The sequence below is a fragment of the Gopherus flavomarginatus genome, chromosome 24 (genome assembly GCF_025201925.1).
Source record: "Gopherus flavomarginatus isolate rGopFla2 chromosome 24, rGopFla2.mat.asm, whole genome shotgun sequence".
In the NCBI taxonomy this organism is placed as follows: Eukaryota; Metazoa; Chordata; order Testudines; family Testudinidae; genus Gopherus; species Gopherus flavomarginatus.
This window is the reverse complement of record NC_066640.1, coordinates 2786199-2799306: the sequence shown is the minus strand read 5'-3', so window position 1 is coordinate 2799306 and position 13108 is coordinate 2786199. Positions and strand designations below refer to the sequence as shown.

At 51.5% G+C, this 13108-nt stretch overlaps 2 protein-coding genes across 7 annotated transcripts in view; both read right to left on the bottom strand.

The window, feature by feature from the left end:
• The window catches only part of LOC127040025 (potassium voltage-gated channel subfamily V member 2-like), a 346324-nt gene that overhangs the window by 34458 nt on the left and 298758 nt on the right, over positions 1 to 13108 (bottom strand). The gene's annotated exons all lie outside the window — the stretch shown is intronic.
• The window catches only part of KANK3 (KN motif and ankyrin repeat domains 3), a 47108-nt gene continuing 37440 nt past the window's right edge, over positions 3441 to 13108 (bottom strand). For all 5 annotated transcript variants that reach the window (XM_050933700.1, XM_050933699.1, XM_050933703.1 and 2 more), the window contains 6 exons: positions 10518 to 10605; positions 9259 to 9478; positions 7848 to 7990; positions 6967 to 7167; positions 5941 to 6039; positions 3441 to 4031 (listed from right to left, as the gene is read on the bottom strand). In XM_050933700.1, coding sequence (XP_050789657.1) covers positions 3978 to 4031; positions 5941 to 6039; positions 6967 to 7167; positions 7848 to 7990; positions 9259 to 9478; positions 10518 to 10605 — 805 coding nt within the window. In that variant the 3' untranslated portion in view covers positions 3441 to 3977. The remainder of the gene's footprint in view (positions 4032 to 5940; positions 6040 to 6966; positions 7168 to 7847; positions 7991 to 9258; positions 9479 to 10517; positions 10606 to 13108) is intronic.

The window sequence follows — 13108 nt, the reverse complement described above, 5'->3', positions numbered from 1 at the left end:
TACAACCATTTTGCTAACCAATGCAGCCAACATTAAACGGTGGATGCAATCCAGGAATATTGTGACAGCCCCAGTGAGGAGGCAGTGTATGTTGACACCCTACAGCTGCCAATAGACAAGAACTGGTTCATCGCTGGTAATACTAATGGCTCACAAATCACAGATAATGTAGACACAAGCATTGATACCAATGTACAACCAGCACAATGGTGGTGAACTTTAAAGTACAAGACCCCACTGATGAAACAGGCAAACGTCCAGACAGCTCGTGATGGACTCCATAGTCCTGTGGCGGGCTGACGCTGGCTCATTCTCACATATAAGAAAGAACAGACTGAGTACACATTTCTGATAGGACACAGAACACATGTATTGGGCCTGGAATCAGGTCAACAGTTGGGACTAATATGCAAGCTGATTAATATAGGACACAGCTTGTTGTGAGGCATCAAAACTTTAGTAGATACAGATACAGATGTGTTCAAAGGCTTGGGAAAATTGGCAGTCATGCATAAAATAACTTTGAAGAAGGATGCAAACCCTGTTATACACACAGCCAGGAAGGTGCCTGTGGCCCTGAGAGGCAGATTCCAGCAAGAACTGCAATGTCTCCAAGCCATGGAAGTAACAGAAAGGGTTGAGGAACCCACAGACTTGTGATAGTATAAAAGAAATCTGGATCTTTGTGCTTTTGTCTCAAACCCAAGGAATTAAACACTAAAATAAGACGGGAGCATTATCACATACTGACTGAGATGAACTCTTGGGAAAGATGGCGGGTGCCAACATTTTGACCATTCTAGATCTCTTAGAGCTCACTGCTGTGTGCAGTATTGTAACACTCCTTTTCGCACATACTGCTTCAAACATCTACCTTTCGGAATTTGCTCTGTACCTGGAGTATTCCATAGAACGGGTGGCAAACTTTTTGGCCCAAGGACCACACTGAGGTTGCAAAACTGTATGGAGAGCCAGGTAGGGAAGGCTGTGCCTCCTGAAAAAGCCTGCCCCCTGCCCCCTATCTGCCCCCTTCCACTTCCTGCCCCCCTCAGAACTCCCGACCCATCCATCCCCCCCTGCTCCTTGTCCCCCAACCACCCCTTCCCAGGACTCCCCACCCCTAACTGCCCCCCCGGGACCCCACCCCCAATCAACCCCCCTGCTTCCAGTCCCCTGACTACCTCCCTGACCCCTATCCACATCCCCACCCCCTGACAAGCCCCGTGGGACCCCATGCCTATCTAACCTCCCGTTCCTTGTCCCCTGACCCCATCCACACACTCCCACCTTCTGACAGGCCTCCCAGGACTCCCATGCTTATTCAACCCCCTCCCCCCCAAACCTCCGCCCTTTTCCAATCTCCCAGCCCCGGCCCCCTTAGCATGCTGCTCAGAGCAGCATGCCTGGCAGCCACACCGCCCGGCCAGAGCCAGACAAGCTGCCCTGCAGGAGCGCCCAACCCCACCGCCCAGAGTGCTGCCTGCACGGTGGCGTGGCTGTGGGGGTGGGGGTGACAGCAGGGGAGGGGTCAGGGGCTGGTCTCCCCAGCTGGGAGCTCAGGGGCCAGGCAGGACCAGATGTGGCCCATGGGCCATGGTTTGCCCACCTCTGTCATAGAACCATGCATTTTTACTGGATGGCACTGAAAGTGTCAAGGTCACATAATGATATTTTCATCTGGGGCACTACAGAACAGGTACACTATGCAAGGCTTGTGACTATTCAGCAGCTTGCCAGGGACAAAGGAAAGTGCCAGTTCACGAAGACAGAACTTCTCTGTACAGGGGAAATCTTGTCAGAAAGTGGTGTCAGGCCTGATCTAGCAAAAGCATCCTTAGGATGCCAAACCCAAAGCAAACGAAAGACTTACAAAGGTTTCTAGGTTTGGTGACTTGGCTGGGCAACTTCATAGATAACCTGACTGATACAACAAAAAATATGAGAAAACTGTTACTTAGTGGTGTGGAATGGCAGCAGACTACAGTGCATGAAAATGAATACAGCAAATTTGGATAGAGGGATATGCAAAAGAAGGGCATGGGGAGCACTCGATTGGCCAGGCATGAATGATGACATCACTGATATGGTAAATACCTGTGCCACATGCCAAACCCATAGGCTAGCCATAGCCAAAGAATCACTATTAAATATAGGTGTGTCAGCTGGTGTTTGGGACACAGTGAGAGCAGATACCTTTACCCTACTGGACAGAGACTATGTGGCTACATTGGATCCAAACTCAAACTACCCAGAGGTAGAAATACTGACGGATGCCACATCCTACCCAGTCATATTGAAACACAAAGGGACTTTTGCCAGATTTGGGATTTCACAGGTAGTGAGGACTGACAATGGATCTCAACTTGTGAGCAAAGACTTCAAGCCTTGTGCAGATGCACAGGATTTGAATATACGACTTCTAAACCCCTGCAGGATAATGGGCTTGAAAATGGGGCAGGCAAATTCGGAGTGTTTAGAATGTGGTAAGTCACCTGTAGAGCTTGTGGTAGGATGTCAGGTACGAAATCAACTTCCTCAGCCTAAAATTAAACAGAGTGCAGCTAAAGAACAGAGGCACAAACAGGTGCAGAAGGAAAGAGAAAGATGAAGGCATAAAAATGTGCTACTATGACAAAACTGCGGTGCACCCGAGGGAACTACGCCCTGGAGAATCTGTTAACATTTGGAATAATGGTTCATGGGGGATAAGGCTGAGGTGATTTGTCTGGTTGCTCCAAGATCACACGAGATCAAAACAAGGATCTTTGTTGAGGCAGAGCCATAAGCATCTCTTACTGGTACTGGTGATAAACGTCCCGGATGAGCTACCTCCACACACAGTGCAGAATTTAACAGTAAACCCACCTACACACCAAACTAGGAACATCCTGATAACAACACTGACACATACCAAAGTGATGTCACCTGCTGGGACTATCAGACACAAGATCATTGGATGCCTGGGTCGGTTATCTGGGAAACACACCACCATGACCACAGGAAACTGATGCTGTTCCAAGACTCCCAGCGGAGGTGAGAACACATTACAACACAATGGTCAAAAAACCCAAAAAGACTCATTGAAAGCTACTGAGAAGCAGCAGAATCACGTCTCACCATTGCATGAACAATGAGGGTATTCTTTTGTTTAGTTGTTTAAAAAAAAAAAAAAAAGGACAGATGTGTGGGGTATTCTAATGAAGTTATGCATATGCATGACAAGGGCACAAACCCAGGAACTGGCAGTCAGATATCTTGCAGGAACTGGGAGCAAGGCAGAGCCAGGATGCAGGGCAGTGACCAGCAGCCCAGCCACTCCCACCAGTTATGTTTCAAATGTTACATAAGAATTCTTGGTACAACAGAGCGTACATGTCATAAAGCAGCAGAACAATACAGCCCAGAGAGGAGAATGGGACCTGAGCAACCACAGCTACAGCTGCATTTCCCAATCAAACTTTTTATTTTTGGTCTTTTGGTTTGTTTTTAGCCTCAGGTATTTTGGAATTCAAATTTCCACTGAAAAATTGAAATTTTCTGTGGAAAATTTAAATGTAGATGATTTTTTCCTATTTTTGCTGAAAATTTCCATGATGAAACCCAACTTTTCTACCAGCTCTAGGTATGATGTTAGAAATAGTGCTCATGGCTGGCCCGGGTAGGGCGACTTGCCCGGTTTAGCCTAGACAAGCATCAAGGTGGGGAGAAGAGAGGAAATGCTGGAAGTGACCCTCTGTTTCACTCTACAGCAGCCCCCATGAAACAGACTAGTGCCAGCTGCTTCCCTCCAGTGGAGATTGGGTTAATTAGGCTCAGAATAGATGCCTGTCACACTTGACAGGAATATAAACACACGGGCCCTTGGGAGATTGGGCTCGAGTTCTTGGATGTGATGAGATTATGGGGGAGTTTCCATTTTCAGGACGATGAGGAGTGAGTGCCCGGAGAATCCAGCCGCCTGGGATGTGAAGGCTGCTCTACTGTTTTTTCATTAGGTTGCTAGAGCTCTTCAAGGCTATTGGTGGGGTCCCCTGATGCAGAGAGAGAGAAAGAACATCAGTCATTAAACTTTTCTAGGATGCAGAAACAACAGCCTCCTCCTCAGCCCCACCGGTATTCCTGTGTGTGGGACCAAAGGGGAAGATCCTCTCGATCCAACCCCTGGTGCCCTGTTCAGCTAGGGCAATAGGAGGACAGGCCCCAGCAGTTCAGTCTGGGGAGCATGAAAAGCCATGCCTGAGCTCTGCTCAGTAGCCAATTCCTTGTTGATGCCTTATGAGAATTTTTCATCTACATTATGAGTCACCCCTTCTCTTGGGTGTAACCCAGCTGGTCATCTCTGGGACAGCCCCTGGGGAGAACACCAATCACTGCAGAACTGCATGGATAGGTTAAAAAAAAAATCTCTTCCAATTTCATCAATTCAGCAGAGTGGCTCCTTACGCCTGGCCCAGGGTCAGGACACAATTAAAAGTTTGATGCTGCTTCAGAGTCAACTAAGTGGGAAAAAAAGCATCTGAAAATATACCTGAGTGCGTGAAATTACCTCTCTGCTTCCAAATGCAGAGAACTCCCTAATGGCTGCTTCAGACTTTCACCCAAAATATGCATCCCAGCTAAGATCCACTCTGAGAAATGCCAGCCTAGCTCTTAGTCTTCCTAGTGTGTCAGTGCTGCAGCGCTAGGACATATACTGACAATTCTGGAAGTTCGTCCAACTTTCTAATACAATCAATGCCAAACAACAGAAAATCACGTACAGTTTAATAATTATTTCAAATATAATAATGTAATTTACTTCCTAGATTCTGCTTTCCTACCATGTATTGTAATTTACATGCATTTGTATGCGTGTGTCATTGGGGCACTAGGTAAAGCTGATGGTCTGATTGACAGCAATAATTCCTGAGTCTAGAGGCACGATGGAGAAATAACAACTGCATTTCAGAAGAGCTGAGCACTAGAGAGGAACTTCTGGGATGTTCCTTAGAACTCCACCCCTCCCCGGTCTCTCCAGCAGGTGGTTGAGTGACAGCACACTAAGCCAATGAAACACCAAGTGGGAATTAGCACAAACTCTCCTTGGGGTGGGTGGCACATAGTTCTGAGGCCATTCAGAAAGACGCCTTTTCCAAATTCCCCCTTTCCTGGGTGTCAGAAGCCTGTTTCACACACATTGTAGAGCGGATCAATTGACAATTGCCCTGTTCTGTCAATTCCCTCTGAAGCACCTGGCCACTGTCAGTAGACAGGATACTGGGCTAGATGGACCTTTGGTCTGGCCCAGCGTGGTCGTTCTTATCTTCTCATGAATAGTTCTCGCATATATGGGAAATCCCAGCTTTTGTTTTGCCCCCTTAACAATTCCTAATATATTCAGTACAGATCACTCTCCCTCAGTCTGGGCAGGCCGGTCCCCACAGAGCCCACCCTGGAGCTCGGTCTTATCAAGGTTTAAACAATTCGAAGGCTGGGGCTTTCACCCCTTCCCTTGGGAGACCTCGCCACTAGCCTTGATGGGAAAGGTTAGTTCCTATCCATTTTAACCTTGCCTTTGGGCAGGTCCATTGGGTGACTTCTTGTTATTCCTTCCTGAGCCCCACCCGGCAAGATCCCTCCCTTTGATAAGCTTACAGCAGAGAGTTCAGTTCCTGAGAGATCCAGGCTGGATTTATTTGCAGTCAGTTCACCCTGCTGTTGTCTTAGGTTTTCATAAGCCTCCCCACTTGGAGAGGGCTGATGCTGGGCCCTGTGCTAACCACCCTGGCCTATCACCCAGTGAGAGTTCAGCAGCCAATTGCATTTAAAAGCCAGCTCGGGAAATGTCCGGCCTGCAGGTCCCAGTGAGCATGGTGACCTGTTTCCTGCACAGCACTTTGGACAGTCTGGATGGGGCCAAAGCTGTCATGGTTTCCACTAGGGGAGCCTTCGGTTACTTACGGGTGACTGTGCCTTGGGGTTGTTGAGGTGGGCGTACATCAATACTGCAATGTTGCTGTGACCGGCCTCCAGAGCAATGGCCACAGCATTGTTCCCATCCTAGGAAAGAAAAAGAAAAGGGTTCCTCAGAGAGCTCCCAGCAGGAGACTTGGTGTGACCATTTAAGTAACACAATACTGAACATTCGGTGCTTCCAACGCCTTGGAACAAGCAGCAACAGCAAGGGCCTGACAGGCTGGGCAAGTTATGGAACTCCTCTCCCAGGTGAAGGTCCGGGGCTGGAATAACGGATGGTGTGATGACATAGGAGACAGGAGCTAAATGGGAACTGGCATGGCTTTTCAAAAGCAGGGACTGCCAGACCCACCTCCCCTCTTGCTTTTGGACTGGCCGTGGAGTGCAGGTGTGATAGGGCCAGGTGAAACCCACACACCGACGCTTTCATTCTGCCTCCAAGCAGCTGCCAGCTTCAGCCGGGTTGGCTCCCTAAGTGTGGGCTGTTTGTTTGAATGGGTTTGTGTTTCCATGTGCTTCCATGGGGCAGTTCTCTGGCCTGTGTTGTACAAATCAGACTATGGGCCCTTCTGGCCTTGCAATCTCTGAATGTTCGGGGCTCAGCTGTTCTTTACAATACCTGGTTTCACTTGCAAACAAGAGCATGCGCTGTGCACTAGTCCCTGTTAGTCAGGCAGGCACCCGAAGCCGCAGATGATCAGCCGGATGCCATGTACAGTGCCTAGTCCAAGTGGACGGTTTGTGAACTCCCGACAGGCTGAGGTTTGTTCTCATAAAGGGGTTAGTCAAACAATCACTGAGCACAAATACACTGGGAAAAATTAAACTCTGTTTGTGGATAATTTGCATTCCAACACAAGGTGAAAATCCCCAGGCAGGAGCGATTCATCCAGCTCTGTCATACAGGGAACTGGCGAGGTGGCAGCACATCAGCGTATGCAGCACAACGCAGCAGTGGTGAGAACTCAGCACTATGGTCCCTGGGGGTGAGTGGGGCAGGCAGTGACTTACATTATCCACAATAGAGATGTCACAAGCTGGCTGGGCCAGGAGCAGCCTCACGGTCTCCACTCGCCCGTGCTCGCAGGCGCACATCAGGGCTGTGGAGCCCTCCTCATCCTGCAGGTTGATGTCGGCTCCGCAGGCCAGCACGGCTTCGACCATCTCCTGCCTGCCATGGCTGACCGCCAGCATCAGCGCCGTCTGGCCAGCCTGCAAGTGAGAAGAGAGGTGAGGGGAGCTGCATGCAAGCGGACACAGAGAAGAGACCTGGCATGGTCCCCTCCAGCTGGGAGAGGGGATATTAGTAACAACTGGACGCCTTCCTAGACAGACAAGTGCCCAGGACCTACAGGCTCATATTAGGCCAGAGTAGGGTGACCAGATGTCCCGATTTTATAGGGACAGTTCCAATTTTTCCCTCGGGGTCCCAGGCACTGGAAAGGGGCAGCTTCACACAGAAGGCAAATCTAAATAAGGAACATGCTTGGTCCTGCCAGTGACAGAGCACTGGGAGCTCAGCACTGAGCACACACAGGATCCGGCCAGCAGCTGCTTACGGTGACAAGTGCTATTTGGGAGTAGGCTGGTTTGGCTTGTGTTCCCGGACCTGTGTGGAAGCCGCCTGCAGCCAGCCTGTCCCACGCAGAGCTCACTGGAGGTAAAACAAAACTTGTTTTGGTCCAAAGCAGGAGTGGCTTCCGAAGCTTAAGGCAACCAAAAGGGGACAGAAACAAGCCCTGTCACTCAGGTGAGCCAGCCCACCTGCTCACAAGCTGTTCTTTCCAACTGTCGGTCGAGACCAGAGGCATGGCCTGGGAGCTCAGCCAGGCTGAATCTGGGGGTTTAGAGTGGAGGTGACGGCTGCAGGGAGCAGCCCTGCTAGCACTGACCTGGCTCGCCTTGGCGTTGACGTTTCCCATGCTGAAAAGTCTCCTGACAACGTTCATGTCATCTTCATGCTCCACCGATGCCAGAGCTGCCAGCATGAGGGCTGTGTAGCCGGCTTTATTCTGGTGGTCAACGTTGCAAACCCCTGCAGAAAGAGAAGTGGGGGAGCGCTGGAGACCCCAGCAGGCCGGAACGTTCAGCAGCAAAACTGCCCTCAGCTCTGACTCCAAGAGCGTGTCTCAAGACAAGGAGCTGCTGGTGCCGAGCTATTGCGCGCTGGGAAGTCTGGATTCCGGATGGCAATGCTCACTGTGCCGTGGCTGCGCTGCACTGCTAGGCCAAGGCACAGCCCCAGACCGTATGGCCCCCACCTGTCTCAGGCGCACTCGCCAGGGGATGCTCTGCGGTTTGGAAAGGACTTGTTCCCTTGATGTTGCCCTATGGTACATGTTTGCTGGGCATGTAAGGGCTAACCCAGCCCCCTCTTGCACAGCTGCGGTCCTGCGGGGAACCCCTTGCTGGATTCCTGGGGCTGCAAAGGAGGTTTGACATGCTCTGTGCAGCATGGAGCCCTGGGTGGCTCCATGCAGGGAGTGGAGCAAGACTGGGACTGGAGGATCTGCTGCTGCATGGAATCTCCTGTTCTGTTCCCCAGCCTGCCAGGGGTGAGCCACCTCAGGGCCCGTGGAAGCTATTTCAGCTGCCTGGGCTCATGACAAATGCCTAATGGCTGCACTGAACAGTGTTCTGCACAAGGACCCACTTTCACATGCCCCAGCAATGGCCACTGCCTGGGCTGTGTCTTGCTCTCTGTACGCAGGTGGCACCTTGGACTGCAGGTGGAGCATGAATGAGGGCAGCAAGATCAGGCCCCTTGTCACAGCACAGACACCAAGACCCTGTCCATGTGTTTGTCACTGCACCTGCCCTGCAGTGCCCATGGGCAGCATTCCTGCATCAGATTCTACCACTGAAGGAATCTGTGGGCAGAGGATCTGGGGACCCTGAGGGCAAGGAAATACTTGTGTAGTAGGTTCACTTTCAGGCCTAATTCACCTGACATGTCTCTGTAACCCCAGGGCATGGGCCAGTGATGCGTTCTACACCTCGAGCACAGGCTAGTTTCTCGGGCTAGAGCCTGGCCACTAGGAGGCGCTAGGAGAGGGAGGCAGACTGGCCTCTGGCTGTCGGGAGGAGGCGGTGGGTCAGGGCTCCTGGGTGGGTGTGTTTCATGGGAGGGCTCGGGAGCAGCAGCCAAGAGGAGCCTGGGGAGCAGGGCAGCTGTTGGAAAGGGAACCAAGGTCTCCGCTCCCGTCTCCTAGTGCAGAACCCTCAGCTGAGCCATCCTCACTTCCGGACCGGACAGGGTCACATCGTGCCCGGGGTAAACAGAGGACACTTTGTGCTACTAACCCGTGTCCAGGAGCAGCTGCACGATCTGGAAGTTGGAGTGTGAGACGCTGTAGTGGAGAGCTGTGTTACCGTTCCCATCCGAGAGATTGACCACATGGGCCAGCATCCCTGGAGAGACCTCTGCGAAGGCCAGGAGGTGGCTGGCGACCATCTCTGGGATGGAGGACTTCTGGCTGGACACTCGGAACCACTCCTGGAGAAGGATGCTGCTGCTGGACAGCTGGGGAAGGAAAAGGGCAGGCCTCAGGCTGGGAAATGCTCATCTCCAAGGGACCATGCTCACTGGCCAAAGCTGTGGCTGCTCTCAACACTTCCTCTGCTAAGTTTCACCCTAACACAAAGCCTGGGGAGCCAGAGTTCCCATGAGCAGCTGTGACCCAAGGCTGCGCCATCCCCAGCCAAGTCCTCCCATTGCCACAAATACAAAGCAGTGCAATTCCCTACACCTGCCCATCGATAACATGGCACAGATCCGAGCTGCACCAAGGCCTTGGGTGACAGGCCAGTGCTGAAGCCTCTGGACTGAAGCCTTACACATGGCGCTAGGCATTCCCTGGGCGGGGAGTGGACACGGACAGGAAGCCCCAGGAGGAAAGGCACAGATGTCTGGAGACATGGGTAGCAAGCAGCAGCTGGCTCTATACCTGCCCTCAGGGCTTTCCCAGCATGCTGAGGGGACTGTGTGTGCAGGGAGCATGGGCTGTTCGGCCTCCAATCTCTTAGGGTCTGTGATGCCTGGAATGTCAGGCTGAGCCCAGCTGGGAGGAGAGGTTAGTGACTCAGACCATGACTCCAAGGCTGCAGCACAGAGAAGGACAGGGAGGGGTTGGGGGTGGGATTCAGAGATTCCTAGGCCAGAGAGACCCACGGTGATCAGCTCGTCTGACATCCTGCATGACACAGGCCAGAGACCTGCCCAGAACAATTCCTTCTGCACTAGAACAAAATACCCCCCCGCACCTCCCCTAAAGGGGTGCTCCGGGGCGAGCAGGGTGTCTAGCGTGTGGCATGCAGGGGAACAACTAGTCTTCCATTGTCCTGGCTCACACACCTTTTCCTTGCGCTCATTGTTGCCGATTATGGGCTCTAGCCATGGGGCCCAGCAGGGCCGGTGTACAAGGAGTTGCAGAGGGGTCTGTGGATCCAGGCTCTAATGACCTAACAGAAGCCTCTTTGGGGAGAATACCCCTGACTGTGGGTCTCGATCTCACCTAGGGCAAGCCCAGCTGCTTCAGCTCTCGGCACCCCCTCCTACTCACCACCTCTTTGCTCTTCACGGCACTGGGATGGCTGAGGTGGTGCTTCACAATCATGCAGGCCTCTCTCATCCTTGGGCTCAGTTCAAACCTGTGAAAAGCAGTGGGGGATGGAGTTGTCTGCTGCGTCACCCCAGAGAAGTAGGTGGCCTGCAGAACAGCACGGGCAGCCTCGAGCGGGTGCAGCTGCTGGCTAACAAGCTGATCCTAGAGTTCCTGACGGGTATGTGCCTAAACATCATGCCAACTTCTAGCCATGCCTCAGGGCGCACGGGCACAGCCAGGAGCTGCTTTTAAGTCTCTGGCAGGACAGGCTGGGGGGGTTTCAGCAGGTAAGTTAGTTGCTCATTAAAGCACAAAGGTGTGTGGAGGGGAGGGGGAATTCATCAGCAATAGACTCAAAGGATTGTTAGGAGAAAAGAAAACAATCCACGTGCTGCTTCCATGCATGAGTGAAGACAGCCCTGAACCCTCCCTGGTACGCCCTGGCCCTACCAACCAGATACAGCTGTGGCTCCCCTTGCCAGCAGATCTCAGCACCTCACATTCACAGATTCATCTGCTACTCCCCATTTTGAAGACAGGAAACGGAGGCACAGACAGGAGGGCCCATGGCTCCCCAAGGGAGCATGGAACGGAGCGAGGCCAAAACGTCTGCGTCAAGGCAAATGCCAGAGCCACAAGATTATCCTTCCTCTTCTGCAGTGGGGACTCTCTCGCCACCCAGGTGCTGGGCATGGGATTCCAACGCATCAGACATTGGTAACAGCCAGAGACTGGATCCAGAGTAAAGGCACGAATATCTGATCTGGTGCAGCAGCGAGGGTCAGGCTAGAGGGGTCAGAGGGCCGATCTGGATTCCTGCCTTCCTGAGGGGTTGCCCTGGAAAACCCCCCTGTTATTTCCGTCATTCAGAATCCCATTTGTGTTCTGCACGGGTCCAAAGGCTCCCGGACTGCAGCACTCAGGGAGTGTGCGTTTCAGTCTCTGCTTTCCAGGAGCTCCCAGAGAAATGATTACAGGCCCTAGCAAGCAGTGACACTGGAATGGAGGGACTGCCCTGCTGGGTTAGAACAAAGCTCCATCTAGTTCAGTGTCCTGTCTCCCACACCGGCCAGTCTCCGATGCAAAATCCGGCAGTGCGCAATTACGGTATGACATGGCCAAAGAGAGAAATTTCTTCCTATCCCATCATTTAGTGCAGGGGTCGGCAGCCTTTCAGAAGCAATGTGCTGAGTCTTCATTTGGTCACTCTGATTTAAGGTTTCGAGTGCCAGTAACACATTTTAACGTTTTTAGAAGGTCTCTTTCTCTAAGTCTATAATATATACCTAAACTAGTGCTGTATGTAAAGTAAATAAGGTTTTTAAAATGTTTAAGAAGCTTCATTTAAAATTAAATTAAAATGCAGAGCCCCCTGGACCGGTGGCCAGGACCCAGGCAGTGTGAGTGCCACTGAAAATCAGCTCACGTGCCGCCTTCGGCACATGTGCCATAGGTTGCCTACCCCTGATTTAGCGGCTGGCTGATGCCCAAAGCATAGGTTTTTTAATCCATTCCAAGCTTTGTGGGTTTTTAATCCTAGCCAATGTGGATGTTCTCATATAAATGATGTACCTATTTTTTAATCCTGCTGGGCAATTGCCCTCAATTATACCCAGAGGCAGTGAAGTATATCTACTTCCACTGGCTAATCTTGTGTTGTGCAAAAAGGAAGTCTCCCTATTTCAGTTTTTACATTTTCTGCCTTGGAGGTGTCTTTGTTCTTGTTTCAGTAGTGCCCAGTCCAGTTTTTCTGTACCATTCATTATTTTCTATACCCTTATCATGTTCCCTCTTATTTGTTTCCTGTCTAAATTACATGCATCTTGTACCTTGCCATTTATGAATGGTTTTCCAGTCATTCAGTGGAAGGGCTGCACTGGGGAACACATGCTACCCCATCTCAAAAGTACAGCAAGGCTCTCCTGGAGACATGCTCCCCTGATTGTCCCTGGAGGCGTTACGGCTTTTCTTGCTAGGAGCTTCAGCTAAGGGCAGTGCACTTCCTTCCTCTGGCCCTAGGAGCTTTGGCAAGCTGGGTGCACCTGCAGATCGAAGGCGGCTTTCTTGGTGCATGTTTCATCAGAGATTTCAAATGGGCAGATTGCTAAACTGAAATCTGTTTTTTCCTCCAACAGAACAATGTCCCCAGAGTAGTTTGCACCCAGGCCTGTTTTCAACCTTCCACTGTTTAATGAAGCCCTGCTCAAAACACCAAGCAGGGAGAATTCCCCTCGAGCCCCCATAACACTGATACAACTGGCAGAATCTTGCTCCAATTTCCTGAAAGATTCACCTTCTAGCAGAGCCCAGGGCAGATGCCAGCCCCCAAGGGGGAGTGTTTCACAAAGCTAGGAGCATGTGGAAATGGGGGCAGAACGCAAACTGTTTAGCAACCGTAGCTTCACTGGTTGCCACTAGTGATGGCTCTAACAGCGTCTGCTGGCAGCACCCAGCTGGGAGATGCTGGCTTGCCCTGGGGGGTGGGGCTAGGATGAGTTTGAATGGCCGATCTTTTTACTAACTAATTCAGATGAGATTAGGGCCAACTG